General features: G+C 41.4%; 1 protein-coding gene across 1 annotated transcript in view; it reads right to left on the minus strand.

Moving 5' to 3' along the window:
* pitpnc1b (phosphatidylinositol transfer protein cytoplasmic 1b) overlaps window positions 1–10,275 on the minus strand; it is a 29,413-nt gene extending 19,138 nt beyond the window's left edge. The window contains exon 1 of the mRNA XM_061820885.1: window positions 9,771–10,275. Within this exon, the coding sequence (XP_061676869.1) occupies window positions 9,771–9,818 (48 nt within the window). The 5' untranslated portion in view covers window positions 9,819–10,275. The remainder of the gene's footprint in view (window positions 1–9,770) is intronic.
* Between the last annotated feature and the right edge of the window lie 15,171 nt (window positions 10,276–25,446).

Below are 25,446 nucleotides of genomic sequence, written 5' to 3' on the forward strand. Positions count from 1 at the left end.
TTGTGGTTCAAGAAAAATAGTACAGTTCATTGAATTGTATATGTAGCTTCGAAACCCGACAGCTCGATTGCTTGGTGAGTCATAAATTGTCTTTTTTTTTTTTTAGGATGTTTTTTTGAATAGCTCGTTGGACCTTACATTCAGAGCGTCATGACATGGGTTTGGGGCGGGGGGTGTCCCAGATTATGTTTTAGCCCCCCCTTTCTAACAAATTTTCAATCCCCCCTGCATCCAATTTTTAGCGCTAGCAGCCGGAGACAATTTCAAGCGGTAGGGGGCACAGAAAAAGTTGGCGGAATGGCCTAAAAAGCTTAAAAAACACTGACAGAGGAAGGTGAAGTTACAGTACGTACTGTATGTCTGAAGGAATTTCTAGCAGCAGTTTAATCTACTCTAGTACTATATTTAAAAAAAAAACATATAGATACAATTATCATATGATGTACTGTATTGGCAAATTAATTTAGCATTTGCATATTACGCATGTACAAAAAGTGTAGAAATGTTCAGTAACACTTAACATAAGGGTGCACATAATGTTACGGCAAAGTGGCAATGCTAATATGAAATATCCAGTTATACTGCAGGTATAAAGCTACATTATAGGATATTTTGTATTTTATATTACATTGGATATGTATTATTTACTCATTGAAATATGAGTACAGTAAAGTATATTGTTTCATGGTAATAATTTCGGTATTACAGTATGAAGTCCTTTTGGGTAATTTCTTCTACACATTGCTCATATTTGACTAAATATCAAGCGTCACAATTGCAGTGGAGTAGTGTAGTGATGGGTGATATAATGGAGTCTAAAAATGATAATAATCATGTAATATATAATTCAAATACAGTGTAGTACTGCAAAACCCAGCGGGCACCTTTGTCTTAATGCGATGACAAATTATGATTCCAGAAAATTGAGCCCAAGTTTAAAAAGTACGTCCCAATATTTTTGTAGCGCAAGATCTTCACAACCTCTACATCACAATCATGACCGCATGAAAGCGCATTTAATATTTGATTCCCAAAGTGTTTGTCGTTTATGCACAAAAATATCTTGCTAAATTTAAACCAACTTTTACCTTTCATCACGCTTGTTTGCCAAACTTTGAGTGCGTAAACAAGAAAATATTTTATTGTTCTAGCGTGGTTGCTTTGTTCTTTAGGTTTGTCCAGTGATAGCGAATAAAAATACATCTGACGTTACCTGGAAAAAAATAAACAACATTTCCCCTTCTCTATTCCTCCTCCCTGGTCTACACATGCTCTGCAAGTATTCATGTACTGTACTTTATATGTGCCCACACAATTCAGCATTGCTATTAATTTTTTTTTCTAAAATTGCAATGTGAATTATTTTTTCCCTTGTGTAATGCCGTGACATGTCAATGGTTGGCATTTGGAAACTGCGACCCCTTTTGGAGTAAACCTTTGCAGAAGAGGGCGGGAGTGGGAGGTCTCGGAGATTGATGCTAAATGGAAGTTTCGCTTATTGTACAGAAGAGGAAAGGTCAAAGCATCCAATGCGCATTTTCGTGCAATTCTCAAAATAAATGAAATAATTAAGGTGGAGAAACTTGAGTGATGCTGTTGCATTAATCATACGGCACATTCTGTACGAGTTAGTGGCTCATCCATCTTGAAGTGGATGCGCTGTTTGAATTATTTCTAGCGCTTCTTTGTATTTCCAATTATAAAAGGTGGCCCTGGCTCTATAAAATAATGATTTCATTTTATATTTACATATCATTATTGTATTACAAGTCCACAATGGACAATTTTGGCTCTGTGGATTATTCGTGATTGTTCTTTAATACTACACTATCTCGTGGAGAGGAGGAGTGAGTACATTAATTATAGGGAATGTACATTACGTGGGCCGATATAACTGAGCCTGCTGCTCTGTGGATTACTCCTACTTGTTTTCTATTGTTTAAGGTTTTTAAGGTATCAAATATTGCATTACAGTAAATGTATGACATCTTGCGACGTGAGTCGGTGAGTAACTACATTGCTCTGTGGGTTACTTGTCGATGTCCCACTCATTCATGTCTGGCGAGGTGGCGGTTATCAGGAATCGGGAACAGTAACGGGCCTTTTTCCTCACAGACCAGTCATAATATACAGTATGCCTGGGAGTACTACTGCCTTGAATGTGTTGCTAATCTGTAAGTGTTGACATGGAAAATGTTTAAAGTTTTATAGTTATTGTAATAGTAAGTAAGTTTCTTTCGGCGTCGCCACAGCGTGTCATCTCAGATGAACGCACATATATGTTTGGCACAATTTTTACCCCGGATGCCCGTCCTGACGCAACCCTTCTGAGGCCCCAGTGGGATATGAGCCCTTATTGTAATATTGATGCTAATTTCTGTTGGCACGTCTATGGCATTTAACATTACAAGTTAGTATTAACCTCGCGGACATGAAAATAGAACATGTGGTTGAACACAATGGTGTTTAAAAATACAGCCCTGAATTTTTGCTTACATAAACTTCAACTGGGCGTGACAAAAACACATCTTGATGCAAGCAAACTTTGCTCTGACTAAAACTGTGTGAGCTAGAGAGTGAGAACGGGCCCAAAGCGATACTTTCAGAAAGTGTATTTTAATGCTTTTAAGGAATTAAACTTCCTGAAAGCCTGGTTGGACCACGGTGTTTATGTCCAGATGTAAAATATGGCGGCACCTGGTTGCACAAGAGTTTATAGACTAAAGATGCACAAGATGAATCCATGCTGTCTCCCAGGGTAGAAGTTTTGTCTTGATGCTTATTATGATATATACTGGATGTGTAAGAGGTCATAAGGTGGGGGGAATGGGGGGTGCAGCTAAGCCTTTCTTGATGGCCTGACACAGCCAGTTATCCTTTCAACCTTTCATGGAGTTCAAGCTTGACATGATCATATTTCCCCCAACGATGCAGCTATCCATCAGTTTTTTCTCCTTCGCTAAACATTATTTCTCATTAGTACTTCTTGTCAACTTTGATTAAAAAAAGCATTGTAAACAAAATGCCATAAATTTCTGTCAAACCAAGGCAGAGGAGTAAGTACTTAAAAAAAAAATGATAGAGGAGTTATTGGGGCATCATCTTTTCTTAGTGACATTTCACCGACACGCCTCCTCCTTGATCAAATTACTGTACAGCGTCAACGCTCAGTATTTACTAACTGGTTATTAAAAACATATATGAGCCTTGTCAGATGAATGGATAAGATTTGGATGTGTGTTATCATTCAGACATTCTCAGCACGACGTGGAACAGGCTTTTTTGCCTTTGAAACCCAAATGCTAAAAAAATAAAATAAACAAAAGTGGAGTGACTAACGCATCTGCCAAAAGAGCTCAGCGTTCATTTGCTTCCTGAAGTTTTGGAGAACAGGGCCGAGGATCGCTTTACAAACAGCGGACCTGTCGGATATTTCTGTGAATGTGAAAATATTATGCGGCGCAGTCACAAAGAAGAAATTCAAGACAAAAATAAAGTACTATGATAAAAATAAACTAAAGATCGTAGCTGCCTTTTTTTTTTTCTTTTTGGATTGTTAAACAGCTCTGCATGTAATTATTCAAACTTTTGTCTTTCAAATGGCCATTGAGGAGACCATCATTTTATACAAAATAAAATCTGTGCTTGGGCCAAAGCAGCAAGTCTGTTGAGGTCCGTGTGTTCAAGTCCAGGTCTGCCGTGCAAGCCCAAGTCTTTGACAAAAGTGATCAATTTCACGAGTCGATTCCGACTCAACTATACACAAATATTAATAGTATTACAGAAAATGATTCCTTTTTTTTTTTTTTTTCCCGCACTTGCAATGTGATAAATAGACATGATGGATTAGGTTAAATTAGATTATTATGGCGGCACGGTGGTCTCGGAGGGTAAACCGTTGGCCTCACGGTTCTGAGGTCCCGGGTTCAGTCCCGGACCAGCCTGTGTGGAGTTTGCATGTTCTCCCCCTGCCTGTGTGCGTTTTCTTCGGGCAGTCCGGTTTCCTCCCACATTCCAAAAACATGCAACATCAATTGGACACTCTAAAATTGCCCCTATGTGTTTAGTGATTGTGTGTCCGGCTGTTTGTCTCAATGTGCCCTGCGATTGGCTGGCAACCAGCTCAGGGTGTACCCCCGCCTCCTGCCCGTCGACTGCTGAGATAGGCTCCAGCACTCCCCACGACCCTTGTGAGGATAAACGGCTAAGAAAATGGATGGATGGATGAAGATTATTATGATTCTTTATTTCCACTATTAAAAGTTGCATCAAACTCCCTCTCATCAATTTTCTAAGCCGCTTATCCTCACAAGGGTGGCAGGAGAGCCGAAGCCTCTGGGCCGAAAGGCTGACTACACACGGAACTGGTGGCCAGTCGGTCGCAGGGCAATTATCGACACCATGACTGAGCAGAAATTGATCCCTCCGCTGCCTGCACCAAAGTCAAGCATGTGTACCAATACACCATCAAGGACCTCTGCGTCAAACTAAATTATATAGACCTTTGTCTTAATCTGTGTGAAATTGTTCATTTTCCACTTGCATTGTAATTAATAGAATGTCGAGTTGTTTAAACAAGCTTGATAATACATAGTTTACACATGTCGCTCGTGCGTAAAAGCACCTTGGGGCCTTTGTCTTTCTCCAAGACGCCGTCATGGAAATCAGTTCACAAATTAAGAGTCCCTGACTTCATATTTCCTGGCTGAGAGACCTCAGTGAATGTGAGCAGCAACCATTGTCTGTCATATCCAAGCTCAAGTGTTGTTTGAGATGATAGCGGCATACCTGAACATCAACAGGGCAACTATCAAATTCCGAGGGAAGGATTTAAAGACTCGCGCTAAGTGCCCTGATGTGACAGCGACTTAAATGAGCCGCAGTCATTCTTAGATTACCTTCAGCCGAAAAAGGATTTGCTGCAGGATGAAGCTCCGGTGAGCTACACTGATGCAGTAAATCCCATCTTGGACTGCTGTCATTGTTAAGTAAAATAAGGAGGTTGGGAGAGTTGGGGGAGGCCAATGCAGAACATTCTTTTCACGCAGCAACTAGGAACAAAACATGCTCATCCCGGCGGCGCGCTTCCCTTACATGGGACCAACTTTTGTGTAATAAACTTGCAGGTGGGAAGCTTTTTGTTTGTGTTGGGTACCGCCAAACTGAAAACCGACCGGTCCAACTAGTTTGTGCACAACCAGGATTGCTTCAGGGTTAGGAGGAGGCAGATTGAGGCGATAACGTGTCATGTAGCAGCGATGCGTCCTGGCCAGCTGTTTGCCGTCAACCCTGCCAATCACCGTGCGTCAAGTCCTCCACTGCGTGCAGTTTTTCCACTGCATCGAGTTATCTAACAAATTAGAAACTTCAGTGGTACCGACACAACACATCAAATCAAATTTTTCTATTGAAATGAACTCAAAAGCCATACATGTTCTACCCTTTGCCCGAAATGGTGTAAAATAACTGTATTGTAATCCATCCATCCATTTTCTGATCCGCTTATCCTCACAAGTGAGTGCTGGAGACTATCCCAGCTGTCAACGGGCAGGAGGCGGGGTACACCTTGGACTGGTTGCCAACCAATCAGAGGGCACATGGAGACAAACAGCCACAGTCACAATCCCACCTAGGGGCAATTTAGAGTGTCCAATTAATGCTGCATGTTTGGGATGTGGGAGGAAACCAGACTGCCCGGAGAAAACCCACGCAGGCACGGAGAGAACATGCAAACTCCACACAGGTGGGGGCAGGATTGAAACGGGACCTCAGAACTGTGAGGCCAATGCTTTCTAGCTGCTCCACCATGCAGCCCTGTATTGTAATAAAATTATCAAAGAGGATCTAAATAAATTTCCTGGTTTTAGAAAGTTGTAATGCTGTTATATTCCTCAGAGGTGTGTCTTGAAACAACATGTCCTAATGAGGGATGTTGAGGCTCCTGTCGGATTGTGTGAGCTGTGGCCCACAGCAGCTTCTTACGAATGTTATTTGTGTTTTTGGCAGTTTGTCACCCTAAGTGTATTCCTTCTCCTTGGCCACTTGCAAGGGGATTAAAGAGATAGAAATGGATTTTTATAAAATTTTTTCCCCCGACTTCACTCGCCTGTAGGTGTGAATGTCGGTACAATGGTTGCTTATTTATATGTGCCCTGCGATTGGCTAGCAATCAGTTCAGGGTGTACCTCGCCTCTCGCCCAAAGATAGCTGGGATAGGCTCCAGCACGCCAACGACCCTTGTGAGGATAAGGGGCTTGGAAAACTGACGGGAGGAAAAAAAAAAAAAAAACACAAGAGGGACAGGTCAAGCCTTGGACGAAGAAGGGACTGAAAACTCAAGCTATGTGGTATTATTTTGGTGTTGTCTGACAAGAAAGTCACGTGCACACACACCCACACACACACACTCTGTCCGAAAACAACAAACTGTATTGCAAAAGACATGCGCCTAGTAAGCATGGTTGAAAATAAGTGATTCAAGTGGATGATTCAATTAACTGTGTCTTGTTATGAACTCCTAGGTGTAAATCTGAATCGGAAAGTATACTTATTTGATTTGTCTAAAACAGATTTTCCATGTCATGTTCAACTCTTGACAGAAATATATACAAATCAAAAGTTTAAGTCAGAGGAAACATTTAACATTGGGAAAAAAAAAATCCCGATTAGTTTCCTTTTCTGAAGGAGATCAGAAGATATTGGAATGCCACAGCTCAATATTTTTTTTCAGCACATCTGCCTCACAGTTCAGAAGACCTGGGTTCGAATCCAGCCTTGTGGAATTCACATGCTCTCCCCGTGCCTGTGTGGATTTTCCCTTGGCACTCGTGTTTCCTCCCACATCCCCAAAACACACATGGTAGGTTAACTGGAAACTCGATACTGCTCGTAGGTGTGAATCCGAGGGTGTTTGTTTATACGTCTCCTGCAATTGGCCGGCGTCCAGTTCAGGGTGTACCCCGTCGCTCGGGCCAGAATCAGCTGAAATAGGCACCAGCACACCCGCAACCCTCGTGAGGAAAATGGAGAGCCATTTCAATGTTTTGTTGGATCTTGTATTGTTTATTAAGTCATCTCATGTGCAAATGTGGTAGAAACAGGTTTTTGACTTGACATGTTTATTTAAAATAATTTGGTGACTGATAATGTAGTGCCACATGCTGCCTACCTTTAAGGCAGACGGCGAGGGAATGTACGATGCTCGGTCAGTGCCCTAATACCCATCGGTTGTATAGCTTGTTGTCACATTTTTTGGTGAACCACTGCGCGCCGCCATTTAACGTCTCTACTCAACGCGTACCTAGTGTGGAAGTCTACGGAATATACTCAGTTAGTGTTTGTGTTTATGGGTTTCACGGGCGTCTCGGGACTCAAGTACCCAAGACCCATCAGAGAGCCTTCTTCTGACTTTGTTTCAACAACTCTCGCCAATTCGCTGAGGCTTTTTCCAGAGTTATTAGTCAGCGAGCTCTTCAAAGCCTCGCGATCCGGTACACAAGTCCGGCTGCGTAAGCGGGGACATTGTGCAATGCTTCCGACAAAAAACTTTGGACGTTCTGCGGCTCATGGAGACTTGGCTTTGTGAATGATTGCCCGACGCTGCTATAATGCTGCCCGGTCTCAACCTCCATCGTGCTGATGTGTCGCCGAGCTAAGCTAACAAGCTTAGTCGATATTCTTTTCAGAAGACCAACTTTACAGTTAAGATTGTTTGTTGTTAGTCACTTGAAAGATTGGAGAATTTTGTGAAATACTGGATTTGTTTATTCTTTTGTCTTTCTGCAATTGTCCTCAAATTCGAAACCAATAATGAACATTTCGCTTTGCTTGTGAACTAATACACAGGTTTTACTTTTTGAAAAAAACTGAATAAATGGAGTTTGCCTTGATCTTAAAAAAATAATAATATTCCACCACCTTTCGTTTTCCGTGTTAGCATACATGTAAGTACTCTTAAGTAGTAAAGGTAAAAGATCAAGGGCACAATACTGTGCCTTTGTTACGCAGTCCTGAGTCCCATGATGTGTATATGCCAGGTAGCCTAACAGTCAGTCTGGCCTTGATGTGCTGTCGGTCTTTAATGTCTTTAATAAATGCAGTTAGAAACATAATGTCGTCCACCTTGCCTATGTATGAGTAACGGGAGCTCAGGTCTCGAAAATGACCACGGTTCGATGCAGTCCAACGGGTGACGTCACGTGAAAACAACCCATACAGTCCCATATTAAACATCCATCCATTTTCAATACCGCTTATCCTGGCTGAGGTCGTGGGGAACTGGAGCCTAACCCAGCTAACTTCAGCCGAAAGGTGGATGACACCCTGAACTGAACCCAATTAAACATCCATCCAGTAATTTTCTTAGCCGCTTATCGCGGGAGCGCTGGAGTCTATCCCAGCTGTCAAAAGGCAGGTCACACCCTGAACTGGTTGCCAGCCAATCGCAGGGCACATGGAGACAGACAACAGTCGCAGTCACAATCACACCAAGGGGCAATTTAGAGTGTCCAATTAATGGTGCATGCTTTTGGCACATGGGAGGAAAGCGGAGTGCCCGGAGAAAACCCATGCAAGGACGAGGAGAACATGCAATCTCCACACAGGGAGAGCCGGGATTGAACCCGGTTCCTAAGAACTGTGAGGCCAACGCTTTCCAGCTGCTCCACCGTGCCCTTTTATTCCCATTATAAACCTAAATTAAAATTCTACATTTAAACACCTCAATTGGAAGAAAAAGGCCAAATCGAAAGGGAATTTCATTCAGTTTCACACGAGTGGAATATTCCTTTTGCCAAGTTGATCAAAAGCAAAAACATTTTCATGTACACCATCATTCAGAATAGAGCTGGGAAAAGGTCCGTCTGCGCACACTTGTGGAGAGATCATAATCGTTCACGCACGGTGTAAATATGGCAGATCCCGGCTACTCATACATTTTCGCTTTTTAAAATAAACCGTTTTTTTAAATATAAACATTTATTGGTGAATAGACGGTGGCTTGCATTGGTCGGCATAAGGACAGACAACCACTAAAACTCACATTCGGACCTTTGGTCACCCATCTCTTTTATGTGAAAGCACATCATGCCCATTGACTTCCAGTTTCTTGCTAAAAATACAAAAATTGCTATTTGTCAATACTGTTTATAATGCTGAGATATTGGAAACATAATTTTCACAAATGCTCTTTTAAAATAAATCGTATAATAGTTGAATTGCTTTAACGGTCTTCTGATTTTAAAACTATCCATTTACCAATTTGTTGCGTACTTTTGAAAAAAATGAGGGAGGCTATCACTTATTGATTCAAATATGACGCATTTGACACCTGTGATTTAGAGTCCTTGATCAACGAATGATGAAAGAAATATGCATTTTTTTTTTAATGTGAGAATAAGTTGGAGAGTAAACTTGCACACAGGAAGGCCGGATTCTCATTTTCAACCACAGAGCTGTGAAGCAGATGTGTCAACCACCAGAGCACTGTGTCACCAAGAATTATCAAATATGAATCCAAATACTAGTGCCCAATGAGTGAATAATCAAGGAAAATGTTGCAAAAATGCTAGACACGTATCTCTATGCTTATCAAACATTCAGTGTGACTTATTTTTGTTTCGCGCTTGAAGCGTTGACAACATTTCCTGGAGAGCAGTTATTTTGTTTTTGCCTCATCCCGCAAAGTAAGACAAACAGTTCTGCACACGTACCCAATTTCGCAGAAGTAATAAAATGTGAAAAGCTTGTTTCTAAGAAATTGCCCCACTTACCTCATCCACCGTGAGCGGCATGCAAATGCGGTACTCTTTCGTCAACATGGTGTCGTCGCAGTGTTTGTCCGACTCGCATTCAGACCGCGGTGTGACCTCTTCGGACACGCTCGTCTTCGCGTTTCTTCTTTCGGTTTGTTTTTGCCACCCTCGCCGATGTCAGCGCTCCGTGCACGTCTTTCCCCCAATAAGTTGATCTTCTGGATCCCAGCCGAGTCGCGTTGAATTTAACTGTCAAGTGTTGTTTTTCGTGCAATTTCCTCCTCCTCCTTCCCCCGCTCGCTCGTCCGTTTTGTCGGCGTGCTGACAAAGCGCCAATTGTGGCAAACTACCAACTCTACCTGTTCCACTTCTTGTGTTTTGTCGGCGTCCTCCCCTGACTTTCCACCGCGAGTTGTGTCGCAGTTCCCTCCCCTCTCCAACCTTGGCTGCTTTGAAGTTGTCCACGCATTCCTTTGGCTGCTCCTTCCGTATCTTTTTCTCTGGTCTTTTATCTCCTCCGGGCCACCGTACTTGACGAGCAACTCACCTGTGTCCCCTCCCGTCCCCCCCCCCTCCTCTTCCTCCTCCTCCCCTCCCCACCTGTGTCTGTTTGACTTTGTGTAAAGTCATTTCAGCAGTTATTCAGTTTTCTTTCTATTTCATGTACTGCAATATATTGTATGTGGGCTCTTTGTCTTTAGGATACTAGTAAGAACAAGTGTGTCCTAGTAGTAAAAAAAAAAAAAATGTTTCAAAGATTACTGTAAGCAATGCCATTTTTGCACATCTGTTGGGCAACTTTAGCATGCTAGTAGTACACAGGAGTCAAATTCAGGCCAGCGGGCCAGATTTGCCCCGGCACACGATTTTTTGTGGCCCGCGGAGCCAAATCTACAGTGTCAATTTTCAGGATTCTTGCAAAATCTGTACCAAAATTTCAAAATGTTATTATCGTAAATGATGAAGTTGAGATATTACAAGCATTTTTGTTACCAATTGAAAAACACATTGCCCCCGATTTCTGATTCCAAAACTAGTTCATAAATTTATCCATTCATCCATTTTCTTTTGCCGCTTATCCTCACGAGGGTCGTGGGGAGTGCTGGAGCCTCAGCCGCACTCAGAATCACACCTAGGGGCAATTTAGAGTGTCCAATTAATGTTGCATGTTTTTGGGGTGTGGGAGGAAACCGGTGTGCCCGGAGGAAACCCACACAGGCACAGGGAGAACACACGAACTCCACACAGTCGGGGCCGAGATTGAACCCGGGTCGTCAGAACTGTGAGGCCAAAGCTTTACCAGCTGAACCACTGTGCTGCAGTTCATAAATTGATGATGTAAATATGATGAGACGATTTATTGTTTCACAGTCACAACGGCCCTCTGAGGGAAGCCGGAAGTACAATGCGGCCTGTGAAAAATATGAGTTTGACACCCTTGTAGTAGTAAAACTTCATCTTACTAGTTAGGAAAAACTGCTCTAGTTGACGCCTATGCTTGAATTGTACTACTAGTGAATTGCTAAGTGTTAATAGATACTTTTCATTGACGTCACGCCGACCACGTCTTTTTTGTTTATAACGCCATTTTGGACGGCAAGATCGTCTCTACATATCATGTATGGCAGTGTATCTACGTTCATTCATAACTCATAATTTGTCACACACAAATAGACCAAGGGGCATGACCTCAAAAACTGCTAAGATAGGGTACTCATCAGTCAAGGTGCTGCTGCATCTTATTTTTGGGCTTGCTTTCGATTTCATATCCAATTCCTTTTCCTCTCGTTTTTATGCTACCATGACCCATATCTCAACTCTTCCAATTGAGAACAAATAAATCTGAACCGTGTCACTCGATTCACGTCGCACAAGTAGTGCAGCTTGTGTTTGGTACTATTAAACAATTCCGGCAACATTAATCATTGGGCTGGAAACACATTCTTCGGGCAAGGCCACGGAGACCTTGCAGGTTATACGAGTGCTTGACACATGGGGGCAAATTGGGCTGGGCCACTGGATTAAACATTGCCAGAGCCATGAGAACTTCCATTAAACGGAGCACCAGAATCGCTTACATTCTATTACTTTGTGACCTTTGGATGGATTACATGTTCAGTCAGAGGAATCTGCACTTTTTTTTTTTTTTTTTTTTTTTTTGCCTGTCCTTGAGTCTTGCGCTGCTTTTACCCTTAGTGGGACCAAATGTGTCAAAACGTCATAGCTTCCCCATTGAAACTCAAGGAATTTTACCCGAGTAGATCTTTCAAACGGGGTCAAATCTAACAGCTGGCTCTGGACTTTGACTCTATTGGGATTTTTGTTGTTGTTGCCAAAGTATCTGGTCTCTCCACTCGTCTTTCTTATCATGAAAGAGCAGTTGAAATAAATTCTCGGTGGGATTTGCACCGGCGGTATCTTATCAGATCAGTGTTTGAACAGGGAAAGACACTTCAGAGCATCGAGGTGTGCTGTGCTGCGCACACGCTTCAGCGCAATTTACGGGACGATTGCTGACGGGCGGGGACGCATATTCAACAGTTGATCGAGGCATCGATTAACGCCATGGATTTTCTTAATTGTGCCTTCTAGGTTGCTTGCAACGGAGCGATGACATTGTGACAGAGGCGAAGAATCGCAGCGCTCTCAGATAACTGACCCTGCAAAAATGGAGCTGATCAGATAATTGCATTCATGATTAGTAATTGATGCTCATCGTAGACAAATTTTTGCTGCCTGCTTGAATATTTTTTTTTTTTAACAAAAAGTGGAATTGTGGGAAATGTAAAAATTCACATAAAGCTCCCATTACATGTGTTTTTGTTGGACTGGTGTAAATCGGATGGTAACTGGGGAAGGAAATCCAATCCAATAACATGGTGGAATAATAGTAATAAGTGGGAAGAAAATCATAGAACAACATTTGTGTGAATGGTCTGTTGCAACTATATCTTTGATCTATGCCAGTGACGTATGCGTGACATTCAGAACAATTAAAGATCTAATCCAGAGGACCCTTTTATTTGTCTATCATACAAATGTAGCTAAAATTTCATTTAAAAAATATTTTAAAAATTCTCAGCCCAACAGAAATGAAATAAATGAGTGTCCAAGTCAGTCTCAAATTGTTGTTAAAAATGTCACTTAGATTCGGCAAGTTCCGTAACTCCCTGGAATGTGACGTCACATCCAGACAAAATTTAGCCAGAGAGTGAAAAAGCTAGCAAAGATGGTGAGAAATTGAGTTGCATACAGCTGTTCAGAGTCAAACCTAGACGGAGTCAGTTTACATGAATGGCCGAAGATGAACAGATAGGCAGGTTATGGACCAGGTTTGTGAAGTTAAAGCAGGCGCATTGGACTTACAAATGAAACTGCACAGTAATATGTTCCAAGCATTTCACGGAGGACTACTTTGAAAACCCGGTACAGCATTCACTTGACTTGGGTAGCAAGTAAATACATGTGTTCAATTGTTTTGTATTGACAAGTGACTACCTCGTTTTAAATGTAAGTACAATATCGATACAGATATATATGTCAGCTAATATCCGTATCCATGTCATGTTTAGGAGGTGACGAAATTTGGACACTGGATAAAGTTTGTGTTCTGTTGACGCTGAGGTCTTGCAGAAATGCGACTACGGCATTGTGTGCTCTCAATCGTTATGTGCATTATTTAAAATACAGGCTAAATGCAAGTAAATAACGCGAAGAATGCCCTATATACATGTGATCTTTAAACACAGAACGATACTGAAGGTTTTGATTTTTTTTTTTACGTCTACTCAGTCGCTAGTGCAACAACAACAGCAAACGACTCACTGTTGTGTGCAAGCAGCATCAGACGTTTGAACGTGTTTGAATTAGATTATTTTGTCAACAAGATGTACGTAGATTTCTTGAGGCACCTACCAGTCTGTGTTTTGGGTGCGAAGTTCCACGTCAGGTTGGTCAGGTCTCTTCAAATCCCGTCCTTATGTTGAATTGGACCCTCGGACCGTCGCACCGGTTCGAGCATATATGGTTGAATTACACCCACACGGGATGTTTTTTGAACATGAGAAGAATTAGAAAATTCCTCCTCTTCAGTTCCTATCTCTTCCACACAGCATTCCATAAAAACTTCTTCATCACTGCTGTGTATCTCCTTTCTATCTGTCTATCTCCTCTAGATCTGCTTCTACAGAACCTTGGTTTGAAACAGCCATCGGAGGCATTCGGATTACAAAAAATGTGCACTTTGGCGCTAATTTATTTCTTAGCTTTTGTGTTGAGAATTTAAAAAAAAAATTTCAATGAAAAATTAGCCATGTTTGTGTGATACATAAATAAAATATAGGTCCCCTGGATTAGATCTTTAAATGCTTTTTAAGATTAGCTTTGTGTTCAACTAAATTGAGATATGATCATGATCATTTATTTAAATATGACTCCGGTATGCCATGAATTACATCATTGCTGAAGCACAATTACAATTAATTGTCTGTATAACAAAATACAGCATTATTATCTTTTTAAAGGCAGATTTTTAATACAGATCTTGGATTGCATCTCTGTAGTGGTGCAGCATAGCTAATGATTTTTCACGTAAGTATACTATGCTGATATCTAATTATAGAATCAAACGCTGATGTTACAGGAATTTATGCTCACATTGTAGCGCTCTTGTGCTACGGAAAGTCCCTATATAATAACTTAATATATCATTTATTACATAATAATTCCCCTCTGGAATTGGACCGGATAGTGTGTCTTTCATGTTGCCACAATGGTATATTTTGAGTCTTATTTTACTAATTATGCAAAAGACATTGTGTTCTTCCCCCTCGCTGCTTACACGTCGGGTAGTAAGAAGAGGAATCGAGCTACGGAACAAACCGCTGCAGCAAAAACAGTGTCTTTATGATATATTCATCCTTACAACTACTACTGGCCCTGAGAGGTCAACATGTTTTAATTTAACTTTAGCGCATCACTGGGTATTTGGCAGTTTAAGTCAACATAGTGAGTTGTGCTTTTTTATATCCTTTGGAATTTTTTCTTTTTTATGCCCAAATCTACAGCCACACAGTGTTAGTTTTTTTGTGAAAGGCGGACTACACCCTGAACTGGTCGCCAGTCAGTCGCACGATACATATCGATGCCGTCACTGAGCCGTAAACTAATTCAATACCTGATCAGAAAGTAATTATACCAGCAGATACAGCAATTTGAGGTTATAGTGTGGAGTACGGAGAGGAATGACCCAAAATACCCCTAATGGGAGAATACTGAGAATTAATTGGAGACAAATTTTTCCTCAATACACATACATCCTCTCAGACTCATCTTCATCCTACCCAGAGCCGAGATTACAACCCTGAATCTCAGAAATGCGAGGCAGATGTGAACCGCTAGTCAACTGTGCTGCATTTGTAGTTGTCTATTTATTATGATAGAGTGTGACATAAATATAATTAATATAATTAATTAATAATTTAACAATAGAGTTGGGGGTCACTGAGGGTGTACGGATACACACGTCTGACTTAAGTGCAGGAGGCACGGGATCCGTTTCTGCTCAGTGATAATGTCGGTATGTGCCCCGTGACTGACTGGCGACTATTTCAGGGTGTAATCCGCCTTTTGGCCAAAGTTAGCTAGGATAGGCTCCAGCACTCATGTGACCCTTGTGAGGATAAGTGGCTTGGAAAATTGACTATTTGGCAAGTAGGTCACTTTGCTGTACTTATCCAATGACTAAAAAGTGATCTACACCCAATGTAAAAATCATCTATAAATCCTAAATAAGGGTGTCATTATAGAATATTTTTCCAATATTTGTATTTTCATGAATATGAACCAATTACAGTGGCTAAAATATTTTTTGTAACACACACTTTAAAGGTACTGAATCTGAAACACATCCCTTCAAACTCACATTCACACCTATAGACAATTAAATGTTTTATAGTTATAATGTGATTGAAAAATATTTCCATCCATGCCGCTTATCCTCACAAGGGTCATAGGAGAGCTGGAGCCTAACCCAGCTAGTTTGACACCATCACTGAACAGGAATTGATCCCACACTGCCTGCACCAAAGTCAGGCTTGTGTACCATAACACCAGGAGTGACTCCTTGAAAAATATATTTAATTGATATTTCTCGAGTAAATTAGTCACACATTAGAAGGACAAACATTTGTCAAAGGTCTGGTAGTGAAGTCCTTGAATAGCGCATTTTGGGTAGAGGTCTTAACGCTGCTCCTTCCAGGAAAGTGCGGGAATTACAGAAGTACATGACATGACTTTCATTTCAAATGCTTTATTTGAAAGCCCAAGTGTCATCCCTATAAACATTCTAAAATAGATATTGTAATGAAAAATACATATAACATTATTCACTTCAATATCTATACGAAAAAATTAATGTGAGCGGAGAGCGTGTCACCTATGCGCAAAGTTGCGGAAGTATCATTCTACGATATACAAGTGGTCGCCATATTGGCTGCATCTTCCGTCCGTGACGTCACCCGGACATTCGCCAATGAAAACACGCAGTGCACACTAACTATGGGAGACAAACGCGCCCCATCTGACACGGAAGCTCTTTTCGAAAAGGAGAACACCACACAACCGAGTGAAGTTACCGGGGCAATATTACACAATTGTTTCGAGCCCTCGGGGCAATATTACACTATTGTTTTCGGCAGCCTTTTCAGAAGCAGTGACCGCCGAACGGGGCGCCTCAGCCGGTGTAGCTGATTTTCGGCGCCTTGGTGGCATATAATGGAGCCGAGCTGTGCTGCTTTTAGGAGGATGTTCAAAGCCTCCGCATTACTTGTTGAACACCGTCGAGCCGTGGCGCATTACTGCCTAACTGTTATTTGGAACCCATGAAGCTCTTGTTCTCTGCACCCGTGCAATCCATTTTTCACAACGAACCGGGTCTCTTTCAAACTATGAGGAGTAATTCCATTCTCCCGAGTGTTCAAGCAATGTCCAGCAATGCAATGAGCCGCCATTTAGGCTAACACGAAGGAACAACGAGCTACCTTCCCGGAGGTAAAACTAATGGAAACAAACGAGTCCACTTGGGGGCGCCGCTGTCCTTTACGTCACTTCCTGTTCTTCTCGAAAACAAATCCCTCGAGAGGATTTTCATGGCGGGACTTAGAAAAAGCTGTATACGTCAAAATCATGTTTTGTTCATTTTTCAATAATGTTGAAAAAAACGCATGGGCCCATATTGGCTGATGTTTTTTTCATTAATAACATACTAAAAATCATCCGTTTCATGACAGGAGCCCTTTAACTACATGTTATCATCCATTTCTACGGGTTCATAGTGAAGCACGAGGCATCTCTTCTTATCAACCATAAGCTACAAAATACGGTACCTTTTCTGATAAAAGGCTACACTGTCCATTTTTCTTAAACTCCTTCTTGTAAGTGCACTCGATGTGAGTCGAGATTTAAATAAGACAGATAGCTCCGATCAAATCTTGCTAATAGATCATTTAATTACTTCCTTCCTCCCGCAAGTCTCCCGATGTTGTACTTTGTCGGACCGGACGAAGCCTTTTATTAACGTCTCGTGATGACCGGCGTCTTTTTGCATCTGCTTCTTCCCCGACAAGTAAGCAGACTTGATGAGATTGGGGGGGACTTCATCACGTTGCTTAACCTTTTCACATCCCCTCCAATGAAAAATGAATGGGTGCACTTAAAAAGACTGGTGCAGCATTTTTTGACCTCTATGTTTCCTGCTGTGATTATGTTCATGTGCTTGTGCGTGCGTACGCGCACATGCAAACTGTCATCACGGTGATGGCTTTAAAAGTTGCTGATCAGTATTAAGCTGAAAGGGGGGAAAAAAACAGATCATTAACCAGTGGGCCAGCTGCCATCTCTCCAATCTAAAGGCGTGTTCACAAGCCAAGGTAAAAGGTTTCAAGGAGGCCTGTCTTAGCATGTAAATGACGGAAACCTCCCACCCAAGCGAGTCGGGAGAGGGCGTGTGTGGGGGGTTGGGGTGGGAGCATGATGGTAGACACACTGCAAAGGTGAAGGGTACAGCTTTGAGTGCGAAACATAATGATGGAATCAGCATTTTCTGAGAAGAGAGTGCAACGGATTCGCTTTTAACACAAATCCCCATTCACAATCAGCATGTGATTGGATATTGGTCCAAAGTGTAATATGCCTCGCTCCCTTATTACATTTTTTCACTACTTGGTATGGCTTGACTAACTATGAACACATTTCCATCGTTTGCAGCCCTGCTACGTTGAGTATACAGGTAAATTTCGATTGAACTCACTCAGTGCCGTGCACGTAGCCGACAGTGAAGTAAATAAGTATTTGAACACCCTGCTATATTGCAAGTTCTCCCACTTAGAAATCATGGAGGGGTCTGAAATTTTCATCGGAGGCGCATGTCCACTGTGAGAGAGATAATCTAAAAAGAAAAATCCAGAAATCACAATGTAGGATTTTTTTAACGATTTAACGACGACGGAGTGGAGCCCCATGCAAGCTATCACCCCGTGGGGTCTCAATGATCCTTAGAAAGGTGAGGAATCAGCCCAGGACTACACGAAAGGACTTGGTCACTGACCTGAAAAGAGCTGAGACCACCTTTTCCAAGGTGACTGTTGGTAATACAATAAGACATAATGGTTTGAAATCATGGATGCCACGGAAGGTTCCCCTACTTAAACCAGCACATGTCATGGCCCGTCTTAAGTTTGCCAATAACCATTTGGATGATACACAGGAGTCATGGGAGAAAGTTTTGTGGTCAGATGAGACCAAAGTGGAACTTTATGGTAATAATTCCACTAACCGTGTTTGGAGGAAGACAAATGATGAGTTCCATCCCAAGAACACCATCCCTACTGTGAAGCATGGGGGTGGTAGCATCATGCTTTGGGGGTGTTTTTCTGCACATGGGACAGGAGGACTGCACTGTAATAAGGAGAGGATGACCGCGGCCATGTATTGTGAGATTTTGGGGAACAACCTCTTTCCCTCAGTCAGCGTATCAAGGTTCTGGCATGGCCAAGCCAGTCTCCAGACCTATACACAATAGAAAATCTTTGGAGGGAACTATAGCTCTCATCGACAGCCCAGAAACCTGTTTGATCTAGAGAAGATCTGTGTGGAGGAGTGGGCCAAAATCCCCCCTGCAGTGTGTGCTAACCTGATGAACAACTACAGGAAACATTTGACCTCTGTAATTGCAAACAAAGGCTACTGTACCAAATATTAACATTGGCTTTCTCAGGTGTTCAAATACTTATTTGCAGCTTTATCACACAAATAAATCGTTAAAAAAAAATCATACGTTGTGATTTCGGGATTTTTTTTATTGGATTAACCCTCTCACAGTGGACATGCGTCTACGATGAAAATTTCAGACCCAGGCCCCTTTCTTCACTGTAACACTAACCGTTGTACTTACCTATTGACCCACTTCAACTGTCCAAGCATTGGACAAGGGAAATTAAAATGACCCTAACCCTGAAGCCCTCTAAACCTAATGCTAAACTTCTGACCCATTTCAGTAGTCCAGTCATCGAACAAGGTATCGGAAGGGGCAAATTTCAAACTAGCCTAACCCTAAACCTCTAATCCCCATTCATAAACGTAATCACAATTAAAAAAATAAAAAAAAACATAATACTATAATCAAATGTAGTGGCAGGTTTGCGATATGATGAGATGACTATTTGGGTTTCCACACAAAAGTGCCGCTGCTACACACTAGTCCTTAAATAAAAACAGTGGAGCTCAGCTTCTGGCTGCCAGACATTACAGCTGCTACTGTGAAGTCTCTGGCAGAATATCAAATTCGTCAACTCTTTTTTTTTTATATGGCATCTTGTAAAAGTGAATATCAGTGCAGTATTATTGCATAATAATTCAGAATGTTCAAATGCTTAATGTTGCACTCGTCTGCATCCTTTATTTCATGAAAATAAGATGGGCTATTGATGTTGCACCTACCAAAAATGAAAAGATTAATCTTTGGAGTTTAAAGACAGGGGGGTCAGCGTGGACAAGGGGAATCGGGGTGCGAACAACAGCAGAACAACAGTTATTCTAAATAATTGATCACAAGTAACGTTTTCCGCAGTCAAATTGTGGGATGGGGGAGGGGGGACACCCGGTGAGGAGTAAAGTCAAGAGAATTGTGAATACCCACCACCCACACGATTACTACGGTTACGAGGTCCCCAACTGGCAACCATTATACCTGTACCACGAGCATGTGGTGGGGTGGTCGTGCATTAAACGTGGGGGGGGGGGCGACTGTCGCGGGTGTGGGGAGATGGTCATGGGGCAATGATGACCCACAACCGTCACCCCAACCCAGGTCCCCAAATGATGTGAGAATGGATGTGGTACATTGAGAGCAGACCTTCCAATGTGTCCTCCCCAGCTCGACACTGCCCTCGCCACACTGATAGGTGTATGATGCATTAAAAATGGAGGACCGGCAAGGCGGAAACCAGGGGGGTGGGCACCAGAATCGAGACTGGAGCCTTGCAAATGATTTTGATGTCCGTATTACTAAGTGACCGCTGACAGTAGTTTTCTGGATGAGTGGGGTTCTTTCCCTGGTTTCAGTGGTAGGTTCACTGCAGTCGTGTTTATATCACTTTTAATTAGGCGTTCATCTGTGATCTTTTCCACCGTTTTGAAAAATAATAGTTTTAGTTTAGAGCAGTAATGTTTATAAAACAGTGGAAAATCCATCATTGGCTGAAACTCTACATTTTAGGATATTGTTTAAGAGCTTCTGAAATTCTGCTGGGCTGAACGGATTGTCTTTACTTTAATTGAGGGGAGTTTAGGTTATTGGCAAAAGTTTCAATATCTTTTTTATTTAGCTTACTGTACGCTGAATATGCGATACTGTAAGGGTTGTGAATTCCATCATTATTATCCTGTGGTAATTCATTAATTTGAATATTATATGGTTGTTATTGTTTTTTTTTATGTTGAACCTGGTTTGAAAAACATTTTCCTGATTTATTATTTTGCTCAAAATTAGTGTATCTTAACTGTTGTAGTAGGACCTACAGTACATTATAAAGTTGGTTCCCAAGTCAGTTGTTGCATATTCTTCTGTAAGTTGTTAGTTTTACATCACCAATCTACTTTTTTTTTCTGGTAGAAAGAGTATGAAATGATTTAGCCTTAAAATACAGCTTTCCATGTTTCCGAAAGTAAGGATGGAAATTATTCATATCTAGAAAATATGGAACTCTGGACCTTTCAGTAGATATGTAATTGCATCATGATGACTGATTATTATTGGATGCATATAGAAAGTACTGTTTTAAGCAGCTGTGTTTTTTTAGTGGTCATAATTCCAAAAATATCATCTATAATTAATTCTTTAGAGAAGCAGCAGTGTACTGAAGAAAAGAAAGTGTTCAAAATGATGCATATAGTTTATCTATCTAATATTAGGGAAGAATTGTTTGGTATTTTTTTAATTTGAGTGGTCTATGGTAACATGAAGTGCTATACTGAAGTCACTCGATTATAATTGTTGCTTTATCTGACAAAAAAGTGTGTGAATAAAAGATGGATTCTCAAAATAAAGGGCACATACATTCACTAATGTGTATGATTTGTTAAATTTAGTAGAATGATCCACTTCTGTATGTATTGCTCTTCTGGGTGAATTATTGTCCTGTTTAGTGTAAAAACTAATCTACTATGATTATTGATACATTATTTTAAAATTAGTGCGCATTTTTTCCATTCTCCTTCCCGAATGTAGCCCGAACTGTGATAATTAAAACCAAGATACATATTGAACTGAAATTTTTTGATGTACCTATCGTTACATTCCTAGCGATTATACATTTATGTCATTTCTATTCTCACCAGTCCCCTGAGGGCAACCATAACAGCGATACGTGAAAGAGGTTTTGACACCCATATGTTATGAGATTCATATTATGGACAACAATACAGTTTGGATGTGTTATTGCGCCCAGAGCGTCAAGACTGCCTTTGTTTGAGTTGAGTTTTAAGACGAGCCGCATGCCTGTGATGTCTGTTTTGGTCCAGTCATCACAAATTATTTACTATTCTGGCAAAAGGAGAGAAAACTCACAGCTAAAAAAAAAGACATAAAAACAATCCTCAAAGAGCCACTGAAGGCAAAAAAAAAAAAAAAAAAAAAGGCAAAAAGACAAAAGGAGAAGCTGCTGTTGTCTCAACGTTTCAGCGTGTTGTGATGTGTGTTTTGTGCAAGTAGTAAAAGGGGATTTGATGCAGGGGGTCCTTAAATGCATGTTTGCGAGACCGACTTCTCAGTGGTAGAACGTGAGATTAGCCGTAATCTCCTTGTAGTTGCGGATCAAGATTTTGCTAAAACATTGATCGGACCGGTTCCTTAATTGATTCCACCAGAGGGGCGCTTGGCATGGGGTCCACGGGGGACTGTACGATTTTTTTTCCCTTCCTTGTATATGAGGCACAATTTAGTTATTTATTTATTTATTATTTTGCCTGTTAGATGTGAATCTCCTCCCCGATGGCCGGGATGAAACACAGCGCTCACTTATCCTTATCTAATCCCGGTCTCCCGTTGTCAAAGTGTATCCCCCTGGGAACCAGACAGGCGCGGCAGTGAGGAAGATGAGCTTCGATCGTGGTTACACTCTTACGGGATCCACGCAGCCTTTTGAGTCGTGCCGACATGATACAACATACAAACACCCCAATGAACACACCATGCTGTCACCCATGGCATCTTTTTTTTTTTTTTACCCTCCTGAAATTAACCCATTCATGGGCAGGGTGGCAATTTTTTGCCTTATTGAGATAAAAGTCTCCTAATAGGCCACAATCAAGGAAATAGCACTTCTTTTTCATTTAACGCATAAAACAAACGGCAAAAAAGATGTACCCTCTCGCGGGCAGCGTCCCAAAACTGGGACGGGTATGTTATCAGTTCTTTAAAGTGGTACACACTAGATATATGTTTATTAATTAATTCTTATTCTAGAACGACACTTACACATTAATAATACTGATGGATTAGCATTTTGAAGACAAACTTGGTTGCGTACTGACCTTTCTCCCTTTCCTCTCTTGGAAAACACCCCATGTGTACTTGAGGCAGCCATGTTGGGTCAGGAAGGATAGGGAAATAACTCCGTGCTAACTTTGACCGATGAGTTATCCTCTACTGATACCAAATTATGGCTTCAGATTAAAACACTTAAATATTTTGATATACTGAAGGATATAATGCGTGAAAATCATGATGTCCCCAAAATCTAATGGTGCCCACAAATGGGTTACATAAAAAAAAAAATAATTCATTTGCGCCTTTCCTACATTTTCATGAACCTTGGCGAAATGCGTAGAGTTCCATACATTACAGTTAAATGTTCCCGGATGAATTATAGATGCTATTTCAAATTGCTGTGTCCTTAAATGTCATCATTAATCTGACAGAACACCACAGAGGGAAGAGGAAACCCTGTTTCGTCCCTGCAGAGTTTGAGCACGTGTTGAAAACAATAACCTGCAATATGTACTGTTGCGCGTGGATGAGGGTAAGCGTGGCAAGGCCGACACAGGTGGGGGTGGGGGTGGGGACGATCAGAGGGCGCTACCCCACCACATTCATCAAGCCTCTCGGTGGGGACACAAGTGGAGGCATGCCATAGAGTGAAATAGAAATGCTTCGGAGCAAAAAGAAGATAGAATAATTTATTCCAAGAACGGAGAGAAAGGGATTTGCAGAAGTGTGTGTGTGTGCGTGCGTGTGTGTGGGTGTGATTGAGGCACGGGACGGTAAGAGGGATGGATTAAAGCCGCGTTGAGCGGGTGCAGGAGATAGAGCCCGGTACTGTGGCCCGACTTTCTTTTTCTTTTCTTTTTTTCCCTCATCTATTTCACTTTGCGATTGAAAGAAAATTCAATTGCCACTTTCTGCCCGGTGTGTAAGCGAGTGTGCGAGGGAGCGAGTGAGAGAGTGAGGGAGCGAGTGAGAATGAGATCAAGTCGGCAAGTCATTCCAAAGTAAATGTGCTAATAAAGTGTTAGGTGAAGGAATTAAGTGATGCTTGGGGAAAAAAAAGCTACACTGCATATACTTTCCATACGCCTTTTCCCAGGTCAAATTCAGAATGATTTATCAAGATAAATTTTCAAGCTTTACCGGGACATTACAGTCATGATAAATTACAGACTCCTTGCATTAACTAAAAATCAGTACTGTATTGTACACATGCACGTTAAAATAGATTACAATGTGCCATAAACAAACTACAGACGTACCCCGGTCGTCGAACGCCTCAGTTCATAAATGTTACATATTTCGGATACTATGTATTCAAGAAAGAGTCCGTTTGTTTCATCTAGTTTAAATGACATCAGACAGCACTTTGTATTCTGAACGGCCTGGGCAGATTACAGTGATAAGGAAATTCATACATGTAGAGGCTGAAATCTGACTTGATAAGAAAATCTGACATATACTTACACTACTGGAAGCAGAATAGCTAAGAGAAATGCTATGAAATTAAGAGAATGAATAATAAATTAATACAAGTAAGACACACTGTTGGCTTAGTGGTACACAGGCCTCTCTTTGGTGCGGGCAGCGTGGGATCGATTTCCGCTCAGTGATGGTGTTGATATATACCCTGTGACTGACTGCCGACCAGTTCAGGGTGTAGTCTGCCTTTCGCCCCAAGGTAGCTGGGATCGACTCCAGCTTTCCCGTGACCCTTGTGAGGATAAGCGGCTTGGATAATGGAAGGATGGATGAATACAAGTAATTCTGATTTAAAATAAGCCTCTGATCAGCATTGAAAGAAAACTAAATATGGGGGTCCTCGTTAGTGGGGAAAAGGTTTCAATGTTAAGAATATGAAGCTAAAACTAGTTTCTGCAGCAGCGTAAGAATGTCATCATTAGAAGGCACACTCAGTTACCTCTGTACCTACTGTTTTGCATTTTTAAAAATGTATGGCCTAAAGTTGCTCTTCATAGAAATCCAATGTAATTACAAGATTACTACTATGTTAAGAGAAGGCTAATGATAGACTGCAGCTGAATAGCATATACATTCTACTTGCGTCACTTTAGTAGGACTGGAAATCCATTGGAAATTTCTAATAATCCAGTCATTAATTTTCCGAGCCGTTTATCCTCACAAGGGTCGCGGGATGGCTGGAGTCTATCCCGGGTAAGTTGGGGCAAAAGGCGAACTACACCCTGAACCTGTCGCCGGTCAGTCGGAGGGCACATACTCTTATATAGACACCGACACTGAGTGGGAACTGAACCCACGCTTAGTGCAAAGAAGGCTGCGTGTACCACTACACCATCAGTGACTTGTTTTCATCATAATTGGATCATTTTAATTGTTGTCCATGGGTTTAGGTAATGCTAAACATTAGGATCAAAATTAAAATAAAATTATTTGAGACAAAGTGTCACACAATTTAATATTATGGTCCATCCGACAACACAAGAAGTTACTCTAGTGGTTTGTCACAACAGTTGTACATCCTCACTGAGTACGTCCCAGAATGCTTCAGTACTACGGCTTGATTGGTGATTTTATATGTAGTACAATGCAATACAGATACAAAATCATGTTCCAAAATGAGCCATGTTGATCATTACCATGGCTGTACAGTAAATGAGAGTAAGGAGTTCG

Source organism: Syngnathoides biaculeatus, chromosome 5 (assembly GCF_019802595.1).
Source record: "Syngnathoides biaculeatus isolate LvHL_M chromosome 5, ASM1980259v1, whole genome shotgun sequence".
NCBI lineage: Eukaryota > Metazoa > Chordata > Actinopteri > Syngnathiformes > Syngnathidae > Syngnathoides > Syngnathoides biaculeatus.